Source organism: Gobius niger (genome assembly GCF_951799975.1).
Source record: "Gobius niger genome assembly, chromosome: 15".
Lineage (NCBI taxonomy): Eukaryota > Metazoa > Chordata > Actinopteri > Gobiiformes > Gobiidae > Gobius > Gobius niger.
The window spans coordinates 11,097,222-11,123,347 of NC_136866.1; the positions used below are offsets into that span (position 1 = coordinate 11,097,222).

At 42.9% G+C, this 26,126-nt stretch overlaps 1 protein-coding gene across 1 annotated transcript in view; it reads right to left on the reverse strand.

The window, feature by feature from the left end:
- The window catches only part of man1a1 (mannosidase, alpha, class 1A, member 1), a 142,290-nt gene that overhangs the window by 7,712 nt on the left and 108,452 nt on the right, over positions 1-26,126 (reverse strand). The window contains exons 6-11 of the mRNA XM_079572019.1: positions 13,098-13,221; positions 12,929-13,022; positions 7,145-7,260; positions 3,154-3,373; positions 2,741-2,913; positions 2,126-2,241 (exon numbers count right to left, since the gene is read on the reverse strand). Of these exons, the coding sequence (XP_079428145.1) occupies positions 2,126-2,241; positions 2,741-2,913; positions 3,154-3,373; positions 7,145-7,260; positions 12,929-13,022; positions 13,098-13,221 (843 nt within the window). The remainder of the gene's footprint in view (positions 1-2,125; positions 2,242-2,740; positions 2,914-3,153; positions 3,374-7,144; positions 7,261-12,928; positions 13,023-13,097; positions 13,222-26,126) is intronic.

Sequence of the window (26,126 nt, forward strand, 5' to 3'; positions counted from 1 at the left end):
ACGAAAATGTGACAAAAATGTGTGATGAAAGTGCAAAAAATGACGACAACGCGAGTAAAATGATCCATTTAGATGAGTTTTGTAGGTCTTAGCTTTCAAATGAGGCGTTACACTGAGGCTGAAAGCTTTAAGATTTGGGAAACTGGAGAAAATGCACTTGGTTTAAGTGGGGGTTCGGGGTTAATATATTATAGCAGGATAATCAGTGTAGAATTTGTACCAATAGAAGTAAAAGAAAAAGGTTTATATGAACAACATACAATTTAAATCTGATGCCGTAGTACAGCACACTCTGAGAGGAAACCCAAACCAATGTGCAGATAATTTGAAGGGACTGTCATTAATTCTTGGTACTGGTGTAATACTCTGCCTTTTTAAGCAGACTGTCTTGGAGCTCACACTTCTCGGGAAGCACGCCTCGGAGCCAGCAGACGTCCCGTTGCGAGGGAGGCGACGCATTTGTAGCGGCACAAGCTCACAGCCCACAGTCGCACATAAACACTTTCAAAAATAGACACCAACGCCGCACAAGTAAAAATATTAACAACTATTTGAAGAAAGTGAGACATGGCTGTGGCTCGTGGCGGCTCGAGACGTGCTTGTACTTTTCATGGCCTGTGTGCACCACTGTGGTCTGATGTTAGGTTTCTTTTTTTTCTTCCTGGATTTCTCTGCCTCGGAGGTTTTATCGGACAGGCGGTAAGCAGCGGGGAGTGACATTCCGCAAATTGTCCAAGCGGGGAATGGCTCTTACGGGGCGAGCACAACGTTGATGTTTGATGGACTTTTAATTGATACGGATCATTTTTAAACTGGAGCGCGCCTCGAGAGCTGAGAGTTTCATCACACTTACGTTAGTGAAGCATGCGCGCTGAGGGCAAAACATTCAGCTGCCGTGTCCAGCGCTGTATTAAGTATCAGGGCTCCACAGTTTGTAACAGTTGTATCAGAATCACAATAGGAAGTTTTCAATAAGCAGTTGGCAAAGACTTAGGCCACTGAAGCAGGACAATGATCTTTGCAGATTCTCCTGTTTTCATGAGTGGTGGTTGTATCTTATAAAACGTGCTGACACTGTCATTTAGATCTTCACAAACCTGTTGTTGAATGCATGTGATTTTTGGATTAGCATATTTTAATGTTCTTTGATGGGCTTGCTGCAAATTAACTAAATATTAAAGTAAACTCTGCCCACACCCTCAATCCAAAAAGAAATGACCACAATGAACCACACCGAAAGTTTTAAAGGAACAGGCCACCATTTTTCCATACTGTGATATGTTCTTCCCTGAGCTTAGACGAGTTGATACGTACCTGTCTGGTTTTTGTGTGTGCCCGTGGAAGAGCTTGGTCGCTTCCAACTTCACCCCCGTTTGGAGCTATAAGAATACATTGGGAGAGGCCAAATGCTAACAACATCTCTGGTCGTTTTGCATGATTGAGGGCACACAGTTCTTCCATACTGTGATATGTTCTTCCCTGAGCTTAGACGAGTTGATACGTACCTGTCTGGTGTTTGTGCGTGCCCGTGGAAGAGCTTGGTCGCTTCCAACTTCAACCCCGTTTGGAGCTATAGGAATACATTGGGAGAGGCCAAATGCTAGCAACATATTTGGTCGTTTTGCATGATTGAGGGCACGCACAAAGACCAGACAAGTACGAATCAACTCGTCTAAGCTCAGGTAAGAACATATCTCAGTGTGGAAAAACAGTGGCCTTAACTGCGGTAGTGGCGCTAACTTTTCTACAGGACGGTAAGAGCGAATGAAAATGCTAGCCTGATGCTGTTTGGATGCACTGCTGAATGCTTGCACACTCGACTCCTCCTCCAGTGCGAGTGGTCGGGCCGTCGGTCTGAGTGAGCCGGTCATAAAGTTCTGCCAACTTGATGCATTTTTCAAAATGGATTTTACCTCCAACTCACCTTTTTGAATGGCTCAGTCTGTCAGAACAAGCGAGACATCTCCTGACCTTACCCACAGGGCTAGATAAATCACATCTTGTGCACTTGACATCCGGGACAGGCTGTCACGGTGGAGCTCAAGCAGCGCTGTCCCGTTGTAAAATGCAGTGACAGGACAATCATGAGGTGGACATGAGTGACGGGGACAGAGGCATGTCTTACTTGAGCGTTTCGGCCAAGTAGAAGCTCTGCTGCACATCATCGTGGCTCGGGCTGGATGCGTAGACGTCCCTCAGACCGCTGTAGCCTCCCTCGACTTTACAGTGCTGCTCCAAAGCCTAGACACGGCAGAAGTACAAAGATACAGTGGGCTGCAAGGCTAAAATAAATTGGTTTATACTTTCAGCATTTAGTTGACCATTTCACTTTAAATTCTCGTAGGAAATATCACTAGAGCCAGCAGCCGTTTCTGCTCTGCTCACGGCCCTCTGTCTGAATATATATATGTATGTATAAAAAATTTCCATTTCAATATTTGGCAAGAGTCAAACCACTGAGTAGTGAAATCTACTTTTTCCTCTCCGCACAACTGCAATGCTCAATCTAAAAAATGAAGAATATAAAATGACGGTTTCATTTGTGAGCCCACAAACATTTTCTTTCCATTTAGCAGAAGACATGCATAAGTGTCTTCAAACAGTGATTCTCAACCGTGTAGGTCGCAAGATAATTTCAGGGGGTTGCTAAATCATACAGGAGAAAAAGCATAAAGGCACAAAGACACCAGGAAATACTGCCTTATTGGCTTTAATACAGAGGCCACGCTCTGCTTCTCACCTGCACAGCCTCCCAGCCCCACTCTCTGTACTTGGGGTCGTGCGTGAACCTCCACATGTACATGTACGTCTCAATGACCTCCGGACGCAGGATGAAGTACTTCTCGTTCTGTCGAGTAGCGATGGCCTCCACTCCTCCATCAAAACGGAAAGCCTCTGGACCCAGCTTCAAAGCTAGAGACGGATAAAACCTCATCAAAAGAACTGCACACATCACTCAAGAGACGTCAGCGAGGCACGGGTTTCGCTCACACTGAATATGAATTATGTAATAAATAATAACACGAAAATTAAGACAAACATTATGGTAACTGTGGCTTGTGTCTATTTTACATGTATAGTCATTTTTCAACAATAGAGACGCATGAGGACGACCAAAATCCAAGGTCTTACAAATGGAGAGTTCGATTTTACCTGTCCGGGCGTACGACTCGTGGCATGTGCGTGCGATCTCGGCTGCTAGCTCCATCTGGTGGCCGGTCTTGTCCGTGGGGGCGCCGTCGGCTCCCAGGGCGATCATTCCCCCGGCGAAACAGGTCAGGTGACCCATCTTGTGCTCCAGGAGGCCACCCTTCCACTCGGCAATGTAGGTCAGACCACTGCTCGACTTCCTCATCAGGTTGGTCTCGATCGCCTACGACAAGGTGCGAAAAGAGCAATGTTTTTAAATGCTCAAAATACTAATTCAGTCCCTGTTCAACCCTGTTCAGGTTAAAAGCAAGGAAATGTGTGTGCACGATAGCTACTGCCAGTCTGAGTCGAAAAACTCCTCCCAGTCAAAAGCTAATTATGTCTCCTTATCGAAAAAAAGCTGGCATTTCTTTGTTCATAAAATTGCACTGGATCCGTGGCTAACACTGTGTGCTGTTTGCAAATCTAACATATACACCAGGGGTAGGCAACGTCAGGCCCGGGGGCCAAAACCGGCCCTCCATCATCAAACTCTGGCCCTCGAGATGATTTTGAGAAATAATATGACCTCAAATGCCTGTTAAAGTACTCTAGAGATGTGAAAAATATTGTAAATTCCTTAAAATGTCTAAGCAGAGCACGCTTTTAGGCCATAATCCTAAAAGAATAATCATCTAAAGGAAGAAATGACTTAAATCTACTTGAATTAAGAGATTAAATCTAAAGTTTGAGTAGATTTGGCCTGGCCTTAGAGCAGATAAAACCTATTCTTGCCAATGGAACAAACACGTTTTGTTCAAGTTTTTTCTTAATTCAGATTATTTCGTATAATTTCAAGTGATAAATAAATATTTTTTACAGTAAAAGTTAATTGTCTGATTTCCAGTGGGATGTCTATTTGTTCGATTGGCAAAAGCGTTTTTATCTGATCTTAGTTTAGTTCAAACCGACTCAAATTTATTCAAGCGATTTTAAGTAATTGATCTAATTTAAGATGAAAATGTTCCCAGTGTATATGATGTACAACACTGGCATATGTAGAAAGTCAATTGCTTCAATCGGCCCTTGGTCTTTTGACGATGAAGAAAACCGGCCCTCCACCAAGCAAACTTGCCTACCCCTGATATACACAGTACATACATAGCAGGTTTTATATTAATACTACTAGTCTTTATTCCATTGTGTAGTTACATAATTCCGGTTTCAATCCAACAATCTTGATTATTGTAATATGGATTCCAGGAATAATTAAGAGTTATCACTGCGGTAATAGCTAAAGGGCATAACATTTTTTAATTACATTAATAAAAGAAATAATAATGTCTTCTCGAGGCCACAGTTTTCACAGTCGTGCTAATTTCGAGCATGTTAGGAGAAGGAGAAGATTTTAAAGCTGCATTCGTACGGCTGTATGAGGGGTCAGCATGGCGCCTTTACTTTCCACCACAGTGGTCTCTACAATGCTCCAGGATCATTTGTTCCATAGGTTTTCTAGTGAGAGGCTCCGTCCTCAGTGAAAACCTTCCAAACACTTGATCCTGAAGCTAAAGACCTAAAGACCACTGTCATGACCACTCATACAGCCGCTGTGTCACAACAAGGTCAAAAACAAACAAATATAAACTGTTTTCTTCACATAAAAAGTTGCATAATGCACCTTTAAATATTGTTGAAACCTATACAGTGTTCTAAATGTCACCGTCTTATCCCCCTCTTTTGAGACCTAGCAAGTGGCGGGTCATATTCGGTTGCTCTGCGTTACATAACCAGCAGCCAATCCGGCTTCCTCCAGCTGAGCCCCAGCGCCGTCACCACTGCTTACATTCGTCTATGGCCCTTTTCGCCCGACTCCGAATGTGCGGCTTCACTTCAGGGGAGCCGCGCTGTTCGTTCAGTCTCATCTGTCTTCCAGCAAATAAGTTCTCAAACCCCTGCACGCTCCGTCTGTCTTCAATCTGCCAGCTTCTCGAGACGGCAATCAAAAAGGACGCCGTTATCAACGTATAGCACGGGAGGGTGTTTAACTGGGGCGTAAAAGCGCGGAGCAAAAATCCAATACGGTTCCCCCGCTGGGTTGGATAGGCGCGGCGGGAGACATGTCATGTTTTCTGGACACTATAATCAAACAGCCTTTGATTTGTGGCCATGCTGTGGAGAGAATCTATGCAGCGAGACAGTGTATGGTTTAATAATTACACACTGTTAGAGGATGGTCATTTCTCAGGTCAAATACTGGAAATCCATAAAAGTGTGGGTTTGTTACAGACAAGATTGTTGAAAGATAATCGATAACCAGAGTTTTACATCAAAGGATACCAAAGGATACCATTTTTTTTTTTTATCCACAAGCGTTGGAACAAAATATGAGTTGTCATTAAAGCGGAGGTCGACATCTATATCACTATCTTACACTTTGTTGATTAGAAAATTCAATATTGATCTAAAACGGCTGAAACAAAATATCCCGTGGTTTCACTTCCTGATCCTCCGAGTGTATGTAGTAACATGTAGCGTCATGTTAGCATTTTCCGCTTTTTTTATGTATTTATGGGCTTTTGAACCACCTTGCTCCTCTCCATGTCTTTATATCTTTATTTAGTAGAAACTATATTCATAATTCAGCATTTGTTAAAGTAGTTTTTGAATAATTAGAGGAAGTTTCAATGTTTTCAAGCATGACCATATATGGGCGATTCCAGAGATGCTGTCTGTATCTATAGTACGTCGAGTGTTTTCACTTTGCGACTAGAGGATTAAGCTTTGCAAAATATCGAGAAGAGCTAAGAAGAGCCTCAGGTGAAGATCCATAACAGAACATGCGCTAGCGGCTCGTAACACAACTCCAGGTATTCTTCTTTTGATGAGAGAACAACATTGTATCCTGACCTGATCCTTTGACCTGTACATCTAATTATAAAAAAGTTGTTTTATTGATTGAGAGCTGAAAGGCTAGTTGATGCATAACTGAGTTTGTAAAGTTGCGAATCCCAAAGACATGTGAAACATACTTATAAACCCATCCTCGCAAAGGAACAACAACAACTGGGATACTAAAAATGGATTTGGAAAGTTGGGAATGAGTGTGAACAACAGTACTAAGTAACTCATGCCCCTAGAGGCCACAAGCGCCACTGCAGCTGTCCTGGCATGTAGCATTTGTTTACGTATTAATTGTCTGTGAGAATAAATACTACGCTGACAAAAGGGAGAGAGGGATATTGTACTTTGTGCCACAACCCAATTAAACAATGGAGATCTTTTTTCTCGCTCAAACTTGGCTGTAAACACTGCTAAAGTGGCGCTAGCCCACAGTTAGCTTTGCCCGTTAGCCTGTTAGCTTCTTCTGATCTTGATAAACCAAATAACGTTTTGCAAAATGTTCATCAACAAACCGAAAGCTGTAGACAGAATGCAGACTTACTGTACCTGTACCATGTCATAAACCTCAGAAATGCGAGTCAAAAGTTTGTAGACGAGTGAGATCAGTGAGGGAGATGTTTTCCATTAGTGTGTTTTGGGGCTGCCGGGTCGGAGGCAGTGAAAGCTGCAAGTGTGGTTTTCTGGCCAAAGACACCAGGGGAGATGAAAGACCTCCCAATCACCCCATTAACAATTGTATTGCCCTCAGAGGGACTACGAAAAGGATTTATTAAGGTAAAAAAGTTACGTAGTTCTGCTTTAAGAAGCAAAATAAGATCATTTTAACATTAAGTGGTAAATTCTAAGCTGTCTGATATGTCGTTCTATATACTGTATGGGGAAATGGAGGCTTTTCAACAGCACACAATAATGGGCAAGTGGGTAATGTAAAAGTGTTAATTCAGCTCAATTTCTATGAATGATAAAATTCATCGTCACTTATTCCTGGGGGTATTTTCCAGACACAAAGGTTATTCTAATGTATGCTAAAGAAATACCAAGGCTAAGCAGTTTGAAAAGCCTGAATAAAGCATAATGTGTGACCTTCTTTAACATCCGCGCTTTTGTCCATTACCTGTAACGCGTCGTAGTACAGCTTCTTTCCTTCCTCGTCCGTTTTATCCGACATGAGCCAGGCCTTGAGCAGATACTCATAGAAGCTGTCTCCGAGTCCGCCCACCGACACGTGATCTGCAATTAGGGACAAACGTTCAAGACTCAAGACTGATCATCGCCGGCACAAAACACTGTCAAACGCCGCGACTGCTATCACAGGTGAGCTGAAGCCTCATCCATATGCATGTGTCATTAAGGGAGTCCGGCCCTGTTTGCGGAGCTCAGAGATTAAATGTCAAACGGCATCATTTTGAAGGAGAGGGGAGGACGGCGCCGGTGCATGCCCAGGGTTTGGAGCGTGTGAGAGCGAGCCTGCCCACCTACGGCAGATGGTAATGCACACGGAAAAGGCGCAAAAGAGGGGACGACACATGCAATGAACAGCGGATAGAAGGGATTAGTACAAAACTGCACTGCCAAAAGAAGCATGACGAAAGGCTGTGTTCACGGGACATCAGAACAGTCTAAAGAGTCCTTAGTTTGCCTTTTGTCTCATACCATATCTCGCTAATTTATTAAAAGTGACAGGAGGAGGGGGAAGAGGAAGAGGAGGAAGAAGAAGAGGAAGAAGAAGAAGAGGAGGAAGAAGAAGAAGGAGACGAGGAGGAAGAAGAAGACGAGGAGGAAGAAGGAGACGAGGGGGAAGAAAAGGTGGAGGAGGAGGAAGAGGAGGAGGAAGAGGAAGAAGAGGAAGAGGAAGAAGAAGAAGAAGAATGAATAATAATAATAATGCATTGGTTTTATATAGCGCTTTTCTGGACACTCAAAGACGCTTTACATTGCTCTATTCATTCACTCCATACTCGGTGGTGGTAAGCTACTATTGTAGCCACAGCTGCCCTGGGGTAGACTGACGGAAAAGAGGCAACCAGTCTGCGCCATCGGCCCCTCCGACCACCACCAACCACTCACTACATTTGCTAGGCTTCCTGGTGTTACCAAATGGTCTCCCATCCAAGTACTGACCAGGCCCTTCCCTGCTTAGCTTCCAAGGTCTGACGGGATTGGGCAGAGCAAAGGCGGTATGAGGAGGAGGAGGAGGAGGAGGAGGAGAAGAAGAAGAAGTATTGTACAATGGGTTGTCATTTGACAATATTTGACAATACAATGGACTCTTCTGCATTCTCTCCTGAGCTGTCTTAATTTTGCCCATCTAATCTGCCACTAGTCTTTTTCTGTTGTGTAAAAATAAATGGTTCTGGTCTGTGCTCGGTTTGACTTAAGGGAGGAAGAAAGGAAAGCAGATCAAATGATCCTCAAACCGGTTCAGAACAAGTGATGAAGAGGCTTAATACATCTTACGTTTAGGATCACTTTTATTTTCTGCTTCAAAGCCAGTGGCCTGTGTTTGATCAGTCAATCATTGGTCAGAAATCCCCCGGAGAGTGTCGCAGTATGTGTAATATTATGTCTAAACGTGTGTCAGTGGGCGACATTAGAGGCTCAGAGCTAGAAGTATGTATTCATGCAAGATAAACATTTCCAAGAAACAAAGGGTAAGGGATATTTTCTGTGAACATCATGCTGCAAACATCCGCGGGTCATAATTTATTCAACAAATGCATTCCCGGCTCCACTCTGCACAATCCTTCAAGATGAAAACCTCTGCCTCAAATGTGCAGGCACTTTTCTTTCTCTATATATTTATGAAACTTGTCATCTCCATTCACTGTTCCTAATTGAATGCGTCGTGATTTGCATTAAAAAAAAAAAAAAACGTATTCACAGTCTGTGCTTAAGTGTTGGCTAATGCTGGCCATTACTCGTGTGCTTTCAGAGGCTTATTCAACACTTCAGCCAATCAGACCATCAGGGAGTTGAGCTGAGGGAAGATTCACATGTTTTAGAGAAATTCAAAAAGGCCCAGAATAAAAGGGTGGGCAGAAAATTGTATTAAGACCACTATGTCCAATGTAAATAACAAAAACATAAGAAATTAATCATCAATCTAAAGAAAATGACATTATGCTCGTCATCTTCTTTCATTGTGGCTATTGCCTTACCTCATGACTCAAAAACATTCATTAGATATTTATATTTCCAACTCTAAACAGCCTAATAGTCATACAAATGAATAGATTTTTTAACCTTACTCTCCCATTGAAGCTGGGAAACGTTAACCGTCTTTCACAGTTGTTTCTTAAAAGAAAAACACCAGAAATTTACTTGGTCCTTGAATATATTCTGAATAAAAGAAGCCTCCGTAATACATTATTATTATTTTTTTGACTCACAGTTTGGATTGGACAGGATAGTTTAAGCATGAAAAGGAGAAAAAGAGTGAGGAACGACTGTCGGAGAACTGCACCGGTCACAGTGACCAGCATAAGTGCATGTGCTTTAACCCCTATGCCCGTGGTGTCATTTGTTTGCCTTACCTCAAGGGTGCAGCTTAATATTTGGAAAGCTATCAACTCATATACATATTTATTAATAAAAAGACATTGTGTTGAGTTGGAAAAAAAAGCTAAAACACTCTGATGCTCATACTTTTCGTTCGACATGGACCCTCTGGTAAATACCCCCAGGGCCCCATTACCCCTGGTTGGGAAACACTGCTCTAGGCAAAGTGTGAGACACTGAGATGGGAGGTCGCAAAATGATTTCAAGACAATATTTTGGAAAATTCATAACAATTCATTTGTTGAAGTTGAAAGCAGTAGTGAAATGGAGCCAAATATCAAAACTACCGTATTGTCCGGACTATAAGTCACACTTTTTGTTCATAGTTTGGCTGTGGGTGCGACTTATACTCAGGTACGATTCATACATCAAAATATATAGTTTCACATGTTTGTTATTTTCACACCGACAGCCGCTAGAGGGCGCTCTAGGCTTGTGTACCAACCAGTATCTGCTACTCCTGAACCACTGAAGATTTAAAAAACGGTCATCAAGCAGCAGAAAAAAAAGTATGGAGTGAGCGAGAAACTTGTGAGGGACTGGTGCAAAGGTTGCTCTTACTTCAATGAAGAAAATAAAAAAACCTAACCCAGGGGCGATGGCCACAGCTAGAGGAAGGAGTTCGCAAATGGGTGCTTGAACAACGCAATGCCGGAAGAGGCTTGTCAACGGTTCAGTTACGCTTCCATGCCCAGGTAGGCTGCTGCGACTTATACTCTGGAGTGACTTATAGTCCGGAAAATACGGTACTATCAAAGCAGATGTTAAATGTTGTGCACCTGAATTTATTATGAATCCTAAATACATTTCACAGTGGGGGGGTCCCAGAGTTGCTGGATTTTGGGAATCGTGGCCCAGAAAGTCTGGGAATCCCTGCTCTAGGCTATAGTGCCTACTGGAAACATTAAAGCAGTACTAAGTAACTCTTCCCCCAGAGGCCATAAGCGCAACTGCAGGTGTAGTAGCAAGTTACGATTTTTTAATGTATTAATTGTCTTGGAGAGTAAATACTACGCTGACAGGAAAGGCGAGAGAGGGTTACTGTGCAACCAATTATACAACGGAAATATTTTTTTTCACTCAAACTTGGCTGTAAATACTGTTTAAAGTTACGTTAGCCCGCCGTTAGCTTTGCCCGTTAGCATGTTAGCTTCTTCCTCGTGATTACATTAGTGTGTATTGCTTTCTCCGCACCGGGGGCAGTCAAGTTGCAAACATGGTTTTCTGGCCAGAGACACCAGGGGGAGATGAAAGACCCTCCAATCATCCCATAAACACTTGGATTACCCCCACAGGGACTTCGGAAAGGATTTATTAAGGTAAATAAGTTACTTAGTACTGCTTTAACACCCCTTTAAAAAAAGAAATGCAATGGAAAAAAAACACACGTCTCCAGTTTGCCCCCAAATAATCCTACATTTCAAAGAGGATGGTGTGCTGCGGTCAGATGAGGGAAAATAAAGTCCCAAAGCACTGACTAACGAAGTCAGTTTTTATTTTTTGTTGGGAACAAAAATGCAGGTGTATTTTGATGAAGATTTAGACGTTTAAAAGAGTGAATATATACTTGTATTTTATTTTATTTACCAAAGGTCATCAGTGTTTGTTGAGGGCACCAAGAGAAGAACATGGTACATGCCCTATCAACATACGGCTCATACTATGCACTCACTAACACCTTAAATAGACTCGATTGCACCCGTAATATTCCTCTATAACTGTCAAGCATCGGCGGTTGTTTCACTTCCACATTTGACTCGAGCTCGTGGTTTCCCTGCGCGCACCTGCGCCTGACACCTCGCTGCAACAGGCTATAATTTGAAAGCCATTATCCGACTCTTCAACCCGTGATGCTGAATGTGAAATTATAATGACAGAGGTGAGACGGCGCAACCTTTAGGGAAGCGTTCACGTGACGGAGTTGTATAAAAACTCAGGACTCGGGTCTCGGGATGAGAACGCGGTGGCTAAAAGCCGGGTGTAATCCCAGTTGTCATGTTTTGCAGAATAGTGCCGTCTGAGGAGATAATGAAAGTGACAAAAGCAACAGAGCTATCGGTATCCATTTTGCAGGCGGGCGTCGGGGGAGGGGGTGAGACACTTTGAAAGCATGAATCAGCGTGTCAAACTTTTTAACATCGAGGTCTGGAAAGAAAAATGTTTACATCTCAGAGAGAAAATAGAAAGTCAAGCCCGAACCCCAGGAATGGATGTAATGGTTATGCAACGAAATGGAAGGTTTGAGAGCTATCATTAGTGGAATAACGCTGAGAGGAAACTGCGAAAGATCTGATTATTTTTGAGTGAATGGTAAGAAACAGAATAAAAATGTGGGGGAAAAAAGGGTTGAAATCAAACATGGAGAGCGCAGGATTGTGATGACTATAGTGACCCTTAACTGACTTTCTATTTGATGCAGTTTTAATAGTAAAATGTTGCTACTCTTACATTTTTTTTTATACTTCAGCTACTCTAACAATACTTTGTTTACCGATACCTCAGCGATACTTTTTCCGATACTATTTGTCGTCTAGAACCAGAAAATAGAACTATGATGTTTGGAAGATCTGCACAATTGGTTTCATCTCCAATGTCAAGAAATTGGAAATAATTTTGGGGAAAATTGAGAGCAATTGTGTCAAAAATAGGAAAGAAAAATAGTTAAAAAAATTGGGGTAAAATAATATTAAAAAAGTGCAAAAAATAGGAAAAATTGTGCAAACATTTGGCAAAAAATGGGAAAAAACATCAGAACATCTACCGATCCGATTTGCTATTTATGTTCAAGTCCAAATCCCATGTACTTCAGAACATGTTTGTAAAGGTCTAAACTACAGAGCTAGCTGATTACAAAAAGACACACGCTAAGCCTAAACAACCTTTCAAATTAGATGAGATTAGAGTTAGATTAATTGAACATCCCTAAGACCAGGAAAGCCATGAGAGTGAAACAGATGTTCAGACTTTCCGTTTCGTGGCCTTGTCCCTTACATTTCAAAGAGATCGTGATTTTAATGACAGACCTGACGGGGAGCAGCGGATTCTGTCAGTCCAAATTACAGGTGTAGAAAGTTTTCTCTAAAAGACTCTGAAGAGCGCTAAACCAGACACGCCGTTTGAGATTGGTACGATTTCAAAGTGGCGCTGGTGAAGAAGCACAGCCTTGTGACATTTTCAACTGTTATGCAAATGGACTTACCTTTCAGCCTCAAAGTACAGGGTTTAAACCAAATGATTTAGACCAAATGATTTCATAGAGACACATTCCGGGCATCAACAAAGACTGCCGTTGCTTAGTGCAGACAGTGCAGATTTACATAAAATTAGCATAAAGACTCACGTTGTCCCCACTGGCCACTGTTTGGGTTCAGGTAGTTTGGATACAGCCCTTGCGGTTTGTCCAGTCTGTTCAGCACTTTTCGGATATTCATCACCTTTGAAAGGAAAGACAAAGATCAAAGGGATTTTAGGATGCACTCAGTACAACAGGAAAAGGTGGAGGCATTTACCTTCTGAGCAAAGTCGGGGTTTCCTGACAGTTTGCTGAGGTGCATGAACTCCAAATGTAGCGTTCCATATTCAGCCAGGATGCTGCTGCCTCCGGACGCCCAGGGCCAGTTCCTCCCGATACCACTGGAACACAAAAACACAAATCTGTAAATAACTATGGAAGCACCATCACCAACAATAGAAAAGCCAACTTCAATCTTCCAAACATCCATGTGTCAGTAACTTTAGGGCATTAATATGATTATCAAAATATATATATTTTAAATATTCCTTGGCATGAATGAAGGAGTTAACACTATTTTCACCACATTTGCAAACATCTTGTTTTGACCCCTGGTGGCTTAAAGCAGAACTAAGTAACTCATGCCCCTAAAGGCCATAAGTGTCACTCCAGGTGTCGTAGCATGTTACGTTTTTTTAATCATTAATTGTCCGTGAGAGTAAATATTTCACTGACAGAAAAGACAAAGGGAGAGAGGGATATTGTACATCCAGTGTCACAATGGAGATCATTGTTGGTCACTCAAACTTGGCTGTAAATACTGTTTAAGTGGCGCTAGCCCGCAGCTAGCTTTGCCCGTTAGCCTGTTGGCTTCCCCTTCGTGATTCCATTAGTGTGTATTGGGGGCACCGCCTTGGTGGCAGGGAACGTTACAAGAGTGGTTTTCTGGCCAGAGACACCGGGGGGAGGTGAAAGATCATCCCCCCCAATCATCCCATTAACACTTGTATTACCCCCAGAGAGACTACTACGAAAAGGATGCATTGCTTAGTACTTCTTAAAGTAAGTCTTTGATGTAATCTAGTGTTGGCATGCAGTGATCCAAATGTACACATCGAAACATCTAAAGTAGGTAGGGTAGGTAGGGTAGGGTAGGGTAGGGTAGGGTAAGGTAGGGTAGGGTAGGGTAGGGTAGGTGTAAGGTAGGGTAGGTGTAAGGTAGGGTAGGTGTAAGGTAGGGTAGGGTAGGGTAGGGTAGGGTAGGGTAGGGTAGTGTAGGGTAGGGTAGGGTAGGGTAGGGTAGGGTAGGGTAGTGTAGAGTAGGGTAGGGTAGTGTAGGGTAGGGTAGGGTAGGGTAGTGTAGGGTAGGGTAGGGTAGTGTAGGGTAGGGTAGGGTAGGGTAGGGTAGTGTAGGGTAGGGTAGGGTAGGGTAGGTAGCATAGCCAGCTGCAATTTGTTGTTTTGGTACGCAGTCTTATACTTGTCCTCCAATCTTTGAGCAGATTTGAATCAACTCTCTCGGTCCAGATGTGGCAGTGACAGAAAGGCAGGCGTACCACAGCGCTAAGGTACTGCGGGACGCTGCAGAGGTGAACAATAGAAGCAGCACCTGACGAGAGGCTCCGAATGACCGCAGGCGACCAAGGAAATATATTCTTTCTACAGATGAAATCAATGTGGTATTTCCAAGACCATGACCAGCCTATCGTCGCACCCAGATATTTAAGGGAGTCCACATGTTTGATTGGTTCATTCTTGATGATAATGGGAGCTGTGGTTGGCGTTTTTAGACTGAATGCCACTTCATCTGTGTTTATTTCCAGAGCGATGTTTTTGCTCCACATCACTGTGCTTTATTGGACATGACAGAAGAACTGTGGGGCTGCACAATCAATCGTAAATGAATAAAACTCTTCAAATCCTTGCTATTACGAACTATACTGTAATAGAATTAAAAAATAGCATTCTCTGGGTAGAAAAGCAGCATTGGTTTGGTGACATGGATAAAACACGGCATGCAGAGAGTGCTAAAATCTAATCCCTTAGTCATTGTATAAAGGTTTATCCGTAGAGAACTGAAATTGCGCTGTAGCTTTTGGTTACACGATGGATCAGGACTAATGCTGGCGCCTGCTGCGGGCACTGGCGGGGGCATCTGTTAAGTGTCGATCACATCTGCCGCCGTCACCGAGCAACAAGCTTCACATGTCTGAGAGCGAGATGCTGCTGATCCGCAGAGGAGGCGAAGGACAGCGGGGCGAGGGGGCCTTGAGAGACCGGCACTGACCGATCACATCCAAGACAAAGACGGATGAGAGACGCTCGGGGGGGGAGATTAACTATGCAGAGCAGCGCATGGGAGAACGGAGCAACAAGTGGCGCTGGTGCACACAGGGGGCAGAGGACGCAGAGAGAAAACAGTCAGCCGTACCTTTTATCTGCTCGTGCACATTTTCAAAACACCGCGCTCAATGCCAGACTGATGAACATTTGGTTTAAGGCTAGAGCATTGAAATTTCTCATCAAAACACAATGCTTACTGAGCACCAGCATTTTGCTTCTGCTATACGAATGTAGCACTGGAAAACTGTGTACATGTAGGGGAGGAAAATACTTAATTTTAACATTTTTAAACTCCGTATAGTCCCTTTAATGTGATAGGATTTTCCAGTTCTTGGGTGGTTGAAGGGTTTGGTCTTACGTGTAAAGTTGCATTGAGTACAGTGTCTGCAACTGTAGTTACCATGTGGGATTTGCTGTAGAGAAATGAGGTTGAATCAGTGAAAGTAAGTCAGCTCTGACCAGCAAGTTGCTCAGATTTGGGTTTTGCTTTTAAAGAAGCCAAATCCGAGGCCATGGTTCTCCACCGGAAAAAGGTGGCTTCCCCTCTTCAGGTCGGTGGAGAGTCTTTGTCTCAAGTGGATGAGATCAAGTATCTCGGGGTCTTGTTCAAGAGTGAGGGACGGATGGAGTTTGAGATCGATACACAGATCGGTGAGGTCGCTGTATTGGACTGTTGTGGTGAAGAGGGAGCTGAGTCAGGGGGGCAAAGCTCTTGATTTACCGACTGATCTACGTTCCCACTTTCACCTATGGTCATGAGGTTTGGGTAATGACCGAAAAGACAAGATCGCGGATACAAGTGGCCGAAATGAGTTTCCTTCGCAGGGTGGCTGGGCGCTACCTTTGAGATCGGGTGAGGAGCTCAGTAACCCGGGAGGAGCTCGGAGTAGAGTCGCTGCTCCTTCACGTCGAAAGGAGCCAGCTGAGGTGGCTAGGGCATCTGTTTCGGATGCCTCCTGGCCGCCTCCCTCGGTAGGTGTCCTATTGGGAGGAGGCCTCGTGGAAAACCCAGGTGTGCGTGGATCGGGAAGTCTGAGCCTCTCTGCTGAGACTGCTGCCTCCGCGACCCGGCCCCGGATAAAGCGGAAGAAAATCGATGGATGGGCACAATAAGACTGTGAAGTAGCGCCGACTGTAACAAGTGAATTTCTCCTTTGTGAGATCAATAAAGGTTTATCTTATCTTATTAAAGACAATGCAAGATTTTCTTAGATTGAGGTCCGTTTGAATTATGAGCATATGTTTGTGAATAGTTTTTTCAAAGTATTTGCCGAAACGCGAGTAGTGAGTGATGTAGTTCGTCCTGGAGTTGACTTGTTGTGTTTTGTTACGTTTGAGACATTGTTTAGTCAGGTGACGCCAATTAAGTCACGTGTATATTATGCAGGTGTTTCAGAGCCTTTAAGCTGAACGCCCGAAACAGCAGCCTGTGCGGATCTTTTGTATTTTTTTGTCCATGTTACGTTTTTGGTCCAGCCCGCTGCATTGGACCTGGGATGTGTATTTCTTTATTTTGCATTCCCAGCGTGACCCCCAACGGCCTTCGAGATGAAATACCTCTGGTCTGTGAGAGATTACAAAGTACAGACATAACATGGTGAAGCAGGGTTGGCTTTCTTCCCAACAAGAATCTCTGCCTCGAGACATGAATTAACACTTTGAATTCAAACTAAGGACATATTTTCAAAGAAAGCCTATGACTAATGATGCACATTTTTTCTATCTTTTGTGGTAAATCGACAGAACTGTTTATCTGTGTACTCTCCATTGTGGATGTCCTTACAGCTGTTTTTCTGTGTAAAGCACTGGATTGTCCTTGTGAAGGAAACATTCTATACAAATAAACTTGAACAAAAAAGACCATATAGGTTCAACGCTTTGATGCTATGAATTGGAACGTCCAGCCTGAGCACATAATTTACTGGGATTGCGTTCCCGACAGTAATGTGCTAGAGTGAACTTAAAGATCTCCTAAATCACATGAAAATACTTTGCTGTGGGGCAAAAAAAACAAAAAAAAAACAGTAGCAGCTGGGGAAAAGTAAATATTTCCTTGTACTTTCTCAATAAAATCAAGCCTTAAGCACAAATTAAGAGATGTTTTGAACGAGCTGCACTTTATAAGTTTGAAATCATCACAAAAATACTCCGGAAAGCAAAATGTCCTCACGTTAAAAATGCAACCACACGCCTAGCAGATCTTCCTCAATGCTGTTTCATCTTTATTCTGATGCCGTCTTTGGGGCCCTTTTTTCCCCCCACAAATCTTTTACAACTGCGGCGATAAACAACAAATCCACCTTAATATGTGTTAGAACGGCAATAGCACACCTTCTATATTCTCTTCGCTCCTCCGAAATCCATCTGAAGCCCCGCTGTGAGCAACACTAAATCCCTGTTTAAGAGAATCAACACCGCCCAGCAGGGAGGGACCGGTGCGTAAAACAGACAAACACCACGCGCAGCTGGATGCATTAAAGTATATTTATCATCAGATAGATATTGGTCGAGGGAGTTTTTTTTTTTCTTTTTTGTAGACGGATGACTTGGGATAAAGCATGGGGTTAGGAAGTTCTTAGACATTAGAATATGCATAATACTTCTTGAAAAAACCTGAAAATTAATTAAAGATGTTGGTGAGGATCAAGAATACGTTTTAGCTGGACATTAAAGCAGAACTATGTAACTTTTGCCCCTAGAGGCTACAAGCGCCACTGCAGCCGTCATGTCATGTTGCGATATTTTTTTTACTCATTGTCAGTGAGAGTAAATACTACGCTGAGAAAAGACCTATTATACAATGGAGGTATTTTTTTCCGCTCAAACTTGACTGTAAATACGGCTAAAGTGGCACTAGCCCACAGTTAGCTTCTTCCAATTGTGATAAACCAAATAACAACATTTTATGAAATGTTCATCAGCAAACCAAAAGCTGTAGACACAATACAGTCAGGACAGTACCATGTCGTAAAAATCAGAAATGCTATAGCCAAAAGGGATTTTGAAGACGACTGAGTGCAGCGAGGGAGATGTTTTCCATTAGTGTGTGTTGGGGCTGCTGGGTCAGAGGCAGGGAGAGTTTCAAGTGTAGTTTTCTGAGACACCAGGGGAGATGAAAGACCCCCCCAATCATCCTATTAACACTTGTATTACCCCCAGAGGGACTACGAAAGGATTTATTAAGGTAAAAAAAGTTAATGTTGAGCAATCTTTGGGTTAAAAACAATGTTAACTCTCACAAGCTTTGTGCTGATTCCGAGTCAAATGCATCACGACCAGGGGAACGTAAACAAAAAATTGTAAAAATAACACAAAACGTGTACTATTGAGACGGAAACATGCAGAACAATCCTCAATGACATGTCTGATATTACATTCTGGCAAGTGCAAACATAACTGGCAGAGTAGTCAAGCCCCGACTTAGGCCAACAGATGACTGCAATAAAGTCCGAACTTCGATCAGCAGTGTGAGTATACAAGCTGATTTACCAGCACAATAAACTGGTCAATTATTTGCTATAAAATCAATCCAGGGTTTGGACGCAGCTTCCAGTTCAAATAGGGCGGCGAGTTCTGCCACAGATAACAAGAGAAAAAGGCTCAAAGCAGGACAAACCAAGGTGAGGCTATAGGACTACATGAACTAGAAAAGCATCAGGCGTATTTCTGTAGAAGTTTCCGTCTTCCCAAGTCCACTTTTCCAATCAGTGGTCAAAATTAAAGCGGCAAGGCAGGTTTATGAATAGCAAACGAACCTGGTAACTCCATTAAGAGCACTAAAGCATTATTTATGGGCTGAATAGATCTTCACTAACAAAAAAAAAACATCTCTATTGAAAAACTACAGGCACGGCTGTGATTTACAGCGACACAATACAGCTCCATTAACTGATGCGCTGAGGGACTGTTATGCAATTATGTAACATAAATTAGAAGAAAGAATATACACTGCTGGGTCACCTTCATTTAAATAGCTCCCATGGAACAGTACCCCCACCTGAACATACTCTATATCACTATACTGACAGTCCCAGCAATGAAAAGTGTTGGTGGACATCTTTGTGTGTAAGTGTCAATATGCTGTAGTGTAAAATCCCTCCTTAAACACAGAAACACCCCCAGCAGTCAAATAAACTTACTACTAAACATAAGCCTGCACTGGTGGTTTTGAACTTGGGACATTAATCCTAATTGCCCCGTTTCCTCCGCTTTGCCGCTGTTTGTTTAAGAGCTCTAAACCCTGGCCTGAATGTGACAGATCCACAGACTCGACCCAGAAAAATGTAGGCCACGGAGGCCGTCGCCAGCGTGAATTATAAGAACTGCACATTAAAAGGGACGTACTCTGGGCGTTTTCTGCCTTTGGTCTGTCTTTCTCATCTTTTGTCCAAGCGTCCCATTATCCGAGAGCTCACGGGCAGCCGCGGGCAAACCTCTGGCCACATGTGTGACGGCGAATCTCACCCAGAGAGAGCTTTGTACTTGAGAGTTTTCAACAGTGATTTTCATTAGACACTGGTTGTTTCTATGTTCATTAAGGAGCACAATTTGTTTTTCATTGACAAGAACCTGAAGCCTAAAGTGGACAAATAGAAAACCAGGACTAAGGCAGGTAGACGCCAAACAAACACACACAACAATATAAACAAAACAAAGATTAAAACCGAAAAAGTGCTTCATATCATCAGCAGCAACTGCCCCACAGTTTGAAAACCTCCATCCAGGACCAGGACCAGTCACTTTTGTTCCTGATCTTCTCCCTTCCATTCCTCTTCCTCCCCGTCTTTAGAAAATCTATGCTACTTCCCCAGCTTCAGGGCGCGCAGAAAATGTGAATTGCCACAGATTCACAGTTAGCAACTTAATTAGAGGCTTTAAATCACGGCTGGGTTTCAGTGCCCGAGGATACTGCTGCGGCGGAGCCGTGCAGTGTGTTTGTGGGAGCACATCCGGACTGGCACACTGTCTCTGCCCAAGTAGAGCATGAAGCCAGCCTTACACAGAGTGCACTTTAATCTAGGAGGAATACTTTAGTCCGTCTACTCATTTAGCTGAATCCGGGGCTAAAAAGGTTTTGGAAAAGTCATACTTTGAGTTGACTTTTCAGTATAACTTGTAGGAATGGTTTTAAGGTAATCTTTGTCAGATGCCATTCCTCATGAAAGTATTTCCATTAATGTAGACTTAGGACCAGAACACACAAGCAGTCTCAAAATGAATGTTAGGTAAATTAGACTTGTCAGTAAAAGATGATCACGACAAGGCCTGTTCTTCCTGTCGCACAGATGGTTATGATACTCATCCCAAGTTATGCTCTCAGAGAGATCTCTGTGGAGTCCTGATCCATGCCAGGTCCAACTAATTGAAGGACAGCTTTATCCACCAGGTTGTCATGGTGGATGGTAATTGTGTAGCTACATCATTTATATGATATCTAGATCGCATAAGTTTTGAGTCTCTGTATGTGCTGTGCATGACAAACAGAACAACGTTACTGCAACCTTAAATGCACCGTCTAGACTTCAAATACATCAAACAACTACATCAAATGGAATAGATCTGTGTGAATAAATCCATTAATATATAGAACCCACATCATAGGCACTTTGAAAGATTTCAAACAAGAAATGTATTTCAGTGGAAAGGTTTAATATTGAAGTGCCAGGATTCTGTGGTCTACAACTGTCAAAAATGCAGATGTTTTGACCAATGTTATTCCGTGGATAAAGTGTCTTTATTGCACATCATCCGTCATGACAACAAACTGTAGAATGCTGTGAATAACCTCTAAGATCCAAAAGCAATGACCATTTTAGAATAACTTGCGAATAACTGCATGCAAATTAAAGTCCAAATGTTTGGGGACTAATATTGACTCGGTTGCAGTAGTAGTTTGGGAAGGCAAGTGCAGGAATAATCCGACCGGCTTGTCCTCTGGAAGGAGATTATGCAGAAGTCAGTGCACTGTGGAGAAGGCCACTGAAGCAGCAACATCTTATCACAATAATTAGGTCTGAGCCGCAGACCAACAACAGCTGCCGTGGCTGTCAGTCACACTCTCAGACTGTGCAGCGGTGAGGCCAGGGCACTTCCACAGAGTTGAAGAAGGACACGTGTTTCCACTTTGCTGCTAATTGGGAGTAAAGTGGCAGAGTCGGAGCAGGTTTATGAGCTTTAAAAGAGAAGCAGCTGGAACAATAGGCTACTGTTTGCAGAAAAGTGATGACTACAACACTGGGACGGATTATGCAGGGGAAATTTGTATCAGGGAAATAAAGGGGTCATTCTATCAGGACAGAAGAAAACAATACAATTGTTACAAACTCGTTACTCAAATTCCTTAACACAGAGAGATGTTGCCTGGATGGGAGTGAGCAACGTGGATGAAGTCATTTGATCCCTCGGATAAAGTTTGAACAAGAGCTGAACAAAAAGCAAATAATTAAATGAAAACCCCACGTCCGACATATAAAAACAAACATCTCCAATAGCCTTTAGAATAAAGCAAAACCACACTGTGATGAGAATACACTGCGTAACATATTGTGTACCTTACATTGTGTTGAAGTATGGGGAAACACTTAGCAGAACACAATTAATCCTTTAATCATATTACAGTGCGGATCATTTACAAGGATTGTTTTTCAGATCACACACAAAACTTGTTTATTCAGTCAAAGTTGCTAAAATTTAAGGATCTTGTAAATTATTATACGTCAATATTCCTACATGAAGCGTTCAACAAAATATTAACAGCTAAACAATGTTTCTTTACAATTCGAGAGAGAGTGCAACATTTGAGACGATTTTACATTGCCAAAAGCTCAATCCACTCGGAAATGTTTTTGTGTGTCTGTGTGCGGAGCACTTTGGAACAAACTGGATATACAACTCAAGCAATGCCAAACTAACCACAGATTTAAACTTGCCTGGCTGCTCAAAAGAAGAACCGTCTGGGCAGCTGCTCGCAGCCAATCATTTCTCGATTTTACCCATATCGGTCCAATCACGCACAAGCGGTGGGAGTTCATTGCATCAAGAGACGGAAGCCGTCACCACACTCTTCCGAAACATTAAAGACTGTTTTCTTCTGCTCTTTCATTTGTTTTAAATCATTTGGAAAATATAAAATCCCTAGAACCAGAACAAGAAACAGCATTGGAAGCGTTCCTTGTGATAAGGCTTGGTGCCGCTTGTTCCTGCAACAAATCCAGTGTTTCTCTCATTGGCTGATCCAGTCTGGCAATCACGGCCACCGGGAAATCGCTGAGATCACGTTCGGTCCCAGACTACATGTCTTTGAAAGATCTTTTAAAAAGCATGTAGTTTTGCAGGCCAGGCAAGATCTAAACTTTCAATAGTCCAATTAGGTTCATGAGGTCTTCTAAGAATGATGCTATTTTTTGTTCTTCCTCACAGGTTGTCACGTGGTGTTGCTGTGATGTGTCTGGTCAGCTGATTTACACAGTTTTTGACACTGTCTTCCTGTTTGTAGTAGCAGGCTGACAGTGCCATCTGCAGTCCCACTTCTTCAGAACTGTGTCCCAGGTGTGGGAAAGTTGTAGGGCTGAAACAACTAATCGATTATTGAAATAGTCGACAACTATTTTAGTAATCGATTAATCGCTTTCTGGTTAACACAGACTCAAATAGTGCAAAAATGACATGAAAATGTAGTATTTTTGATGAAAACCTACTTTGTTTCTATAGTTAGGGTCTGTAGTGTTTTGTACATTGTAAATTTCATGAATATCTGTCTGTGTCTCATCCAGTCAGAAAGCAGAATACTCCATCAACAGCGGCGCCACTTTAGCTTTATGTGATAAAATATTGAAGATATACAATTTTCCTACACCATCATTGCTCTAATGTGTGTACTACATCTCATGCCGTACTTGCCACTGCGCATGCTCCACCTACCGGTCTTCACATGTGGTCATGTTGTAAAGCTGCTCTCTAAAGCCGTTATTAAAACTACACTAAAGCCAAGACGAATCTCCTCACTCATTTCCAACAACAGCCAAGCGATTAATCGATTAATCGTAAAAATAACCGATAGATTAATCGATTACAAAATAATCGTTAGCTGCAGCCCTAGAAAGTTGGTATGCCAACCGGGTCGAGGGGGCGTACTAACTTACTACTTACTGCTACTACAAGCAGGCAGACAGTGTCAAAAACTGTATAAATACCACGTGACAACCTATGAGGAAGGCCACAGTTGTAGCTGAAACCGTCAGGTACGAAAACCAACACTAAGGTCTGGCTATAAGAACAAAAAAGAGCAACCTTTAAACTGTTCTATAAACATCAGGCCTGGTCACTATATAGAGAGAGTGGGACTTAAATATTACATTCACACTTTGTCTACTAGTGTTGATGTGTGCTTTTGTTTTCTTACCATTGTTGGTATAAAATGTTACATACTGTTACTATGGTAACGCCGCCTTGAGTTAACGCCTTGAGTCATTCAGCTACTGATTTATTGAATTCTACTGTAATGATGACTGCTAAGTCAGTTTTGAGTTTCCATAGTTTGAAAGAAAATGGAAGATGTAACAGGGAAGCTCAGTGTGTATATTAATGTGAAATGGGGGTGGGATTAAATAAGTTTTCTTCTTTCTTCTTCTGTTGAAATTAACGTGTCGTTTTCATTTGCCTGAAATAAATACATCGAATTTTCCTTCTTTCTCTTTCTTCTTAGATTTATGATTCAGGACTTTTACATCAAGACTCAGACAGAATCAATTGCAACCATTCACATTGCAATTTTCGAGATCAACATTTGAACTTCCATCCATGCAGTTTAAATCGACGTTTCTAAACGCTGGTTGTTGATGTTTAAAGTAAAAACGGATCAAATCCAATTTAGGACGGAAATGCTACTTAAGTTCAGTATTTGACCCCAATCCCGGCGACGGATCTCCCTTGAACATTCAGTCATTTGTAACCGGTATCCAATTACGACCTATTCTGATTTCATCCCACTCGAGTCCAGGTGCATTGTGGGTAAAGTGTCAGATGGCGAGATGAGATGAAAATACATTTGAGCGGTGTGGCGACAGAGCAGCATTTTAAAAGCAGCTCGCTCGCACGCGCTCACACGCGCACGCACGCGGCGCCTCATCCCATTAAAGGCAGCCGGCGCGAGGTGAGGTGGGAGTGATTCAAGAGCGTTATCGGCCTGAATGTTAATGGAACAGCGACGGGACCAGAGCGGATGACGTGTTTCTAGTTCTAGTTAAGCAGAAAAACCAGCGTATAATGGTTGGTCGGTGAGTTAAAACGCATTCGTCCGCCGGTTTACCCGTCTCCGGGCCTCCGTATCGGCTCTGGTGTGGCCACAGTCCGAGGCGAAGATCAATAGGACAAATCGATGGGATCTTAGCAGCTTTTTCCGCTCGGTTTGTGTCAATCAATGGCACTATGCACGACTGCGAGCACACACTGCGACTGGTTTAGGGCCCTGCTGCCAATATATGCTATCAACAAAACTGGACGTCGAAGCTGCGGCTATGATCCAAATGTCATAGATCACAATGTCTGGCCAAGAAGACCGCAAAAAAAAAAAAAAAAAATCTATCGCAATCATTTAGCTCAGAAAGAGAAAGTTTTTACACTTCAGAATGTGTCCCTATTTCTACAGTTCCCCGCTGGTTTGGCTGATAGCTCTGGGCGAAGGCGAAGTAAAAGCCCAGATAGGGACCGGAGTGGACGTCCTGAACGAGATACTGGGTCAGTCCAGTCAAGACGGATGGACGAGGGCGAGCTTTGAGGAGAGAGCGGAAAGTGGGAGAAGAACAAAGTATTCCAGAGGACATGCAAGAAGTACAAAGAAAGGGACGGAGGAATACACGGCGGGAGGAATAATTGGGCCAAGCGCGTCTTATTTATTCTGCAGCCATCTGGGTCAAGGTTAAGGGGAAACTCGTAGCTGCTGTTGACTCACAGAAGCAGGTCCCGCCGCACCAGACAAATCAATACCATACTGGACAGGAAGTGGGCTAGATTTGCATTTCTTCAACTTTCTTTAGCCTACATAATGTCCCTATGGTGTTGCACAGTATGGTACATGATAAAGAGGTATTTGGTGATAATCCCACTCACAACTTAATCACTTTTTAACACTTTGCTGGTGTTAGGGAAATACTAAAGGAGTCCGGAGGAGATGTGGATGGAGAGACGGGACACGGTCTGGATGTCTTACATGGTAGAAGTTTATTACCGTATTACAGGCCTGGAGACATTTGAACAGTCAACACAATGTTCAGAGCATTGATCATTCAGAGTCTGGGGATACTTCCACATGAAGAGAGCTATATAGCCTCGGTTACACGTAGGCACTAACAGTCTACCTCTCGGACAATGTGCCACGTTGACTAGGCCACAAGTCATGTAGAAGGTCGGCGCCTGAATGTTCCCCTTTGACAGTACAATATGATAAGATTCGAAAGGAATGTGCCATGGCTGAATTAACTCTATAATTCTCCATCAGCTGGTAAGAAAATGCTATGAACAAAATATCCTGTAGTTTAAATTCCTGATTTTCACAGTGATGATCTCACCCCTCCCACCTTCCCATCCTCTTGCTCCCCTTTGCCGCGCAGCTGTTTCAATAAAGAGACAAAAAAAGAAAGAAAAACTAGCGCATGCGACTCATGCGGCTGCAGTGAAGCCATGGCGACTGTTTTTTACTTTGCGATGAAAGGATTAAGCTTAGCGAGGGGTCGAGAGGTGAGGAACGCATTTCCTGAACACGTAGGAGAACAGGGGGAGCTTTTTTGGGAGGTGTTGCTGCTGCGGTGCTCAGAATAGCCACTGGAGAAGACTTATAGATTACACAAAGATACGTGAGTGCGTCGAAACACAGCTCCTTGCTTGTTTTTGAGGAGAGAACAACATTGCAACATGGTGAAAAAGCACTAAAAGTCCATTCCTCATAATAATAAAGATGTGTGACCAT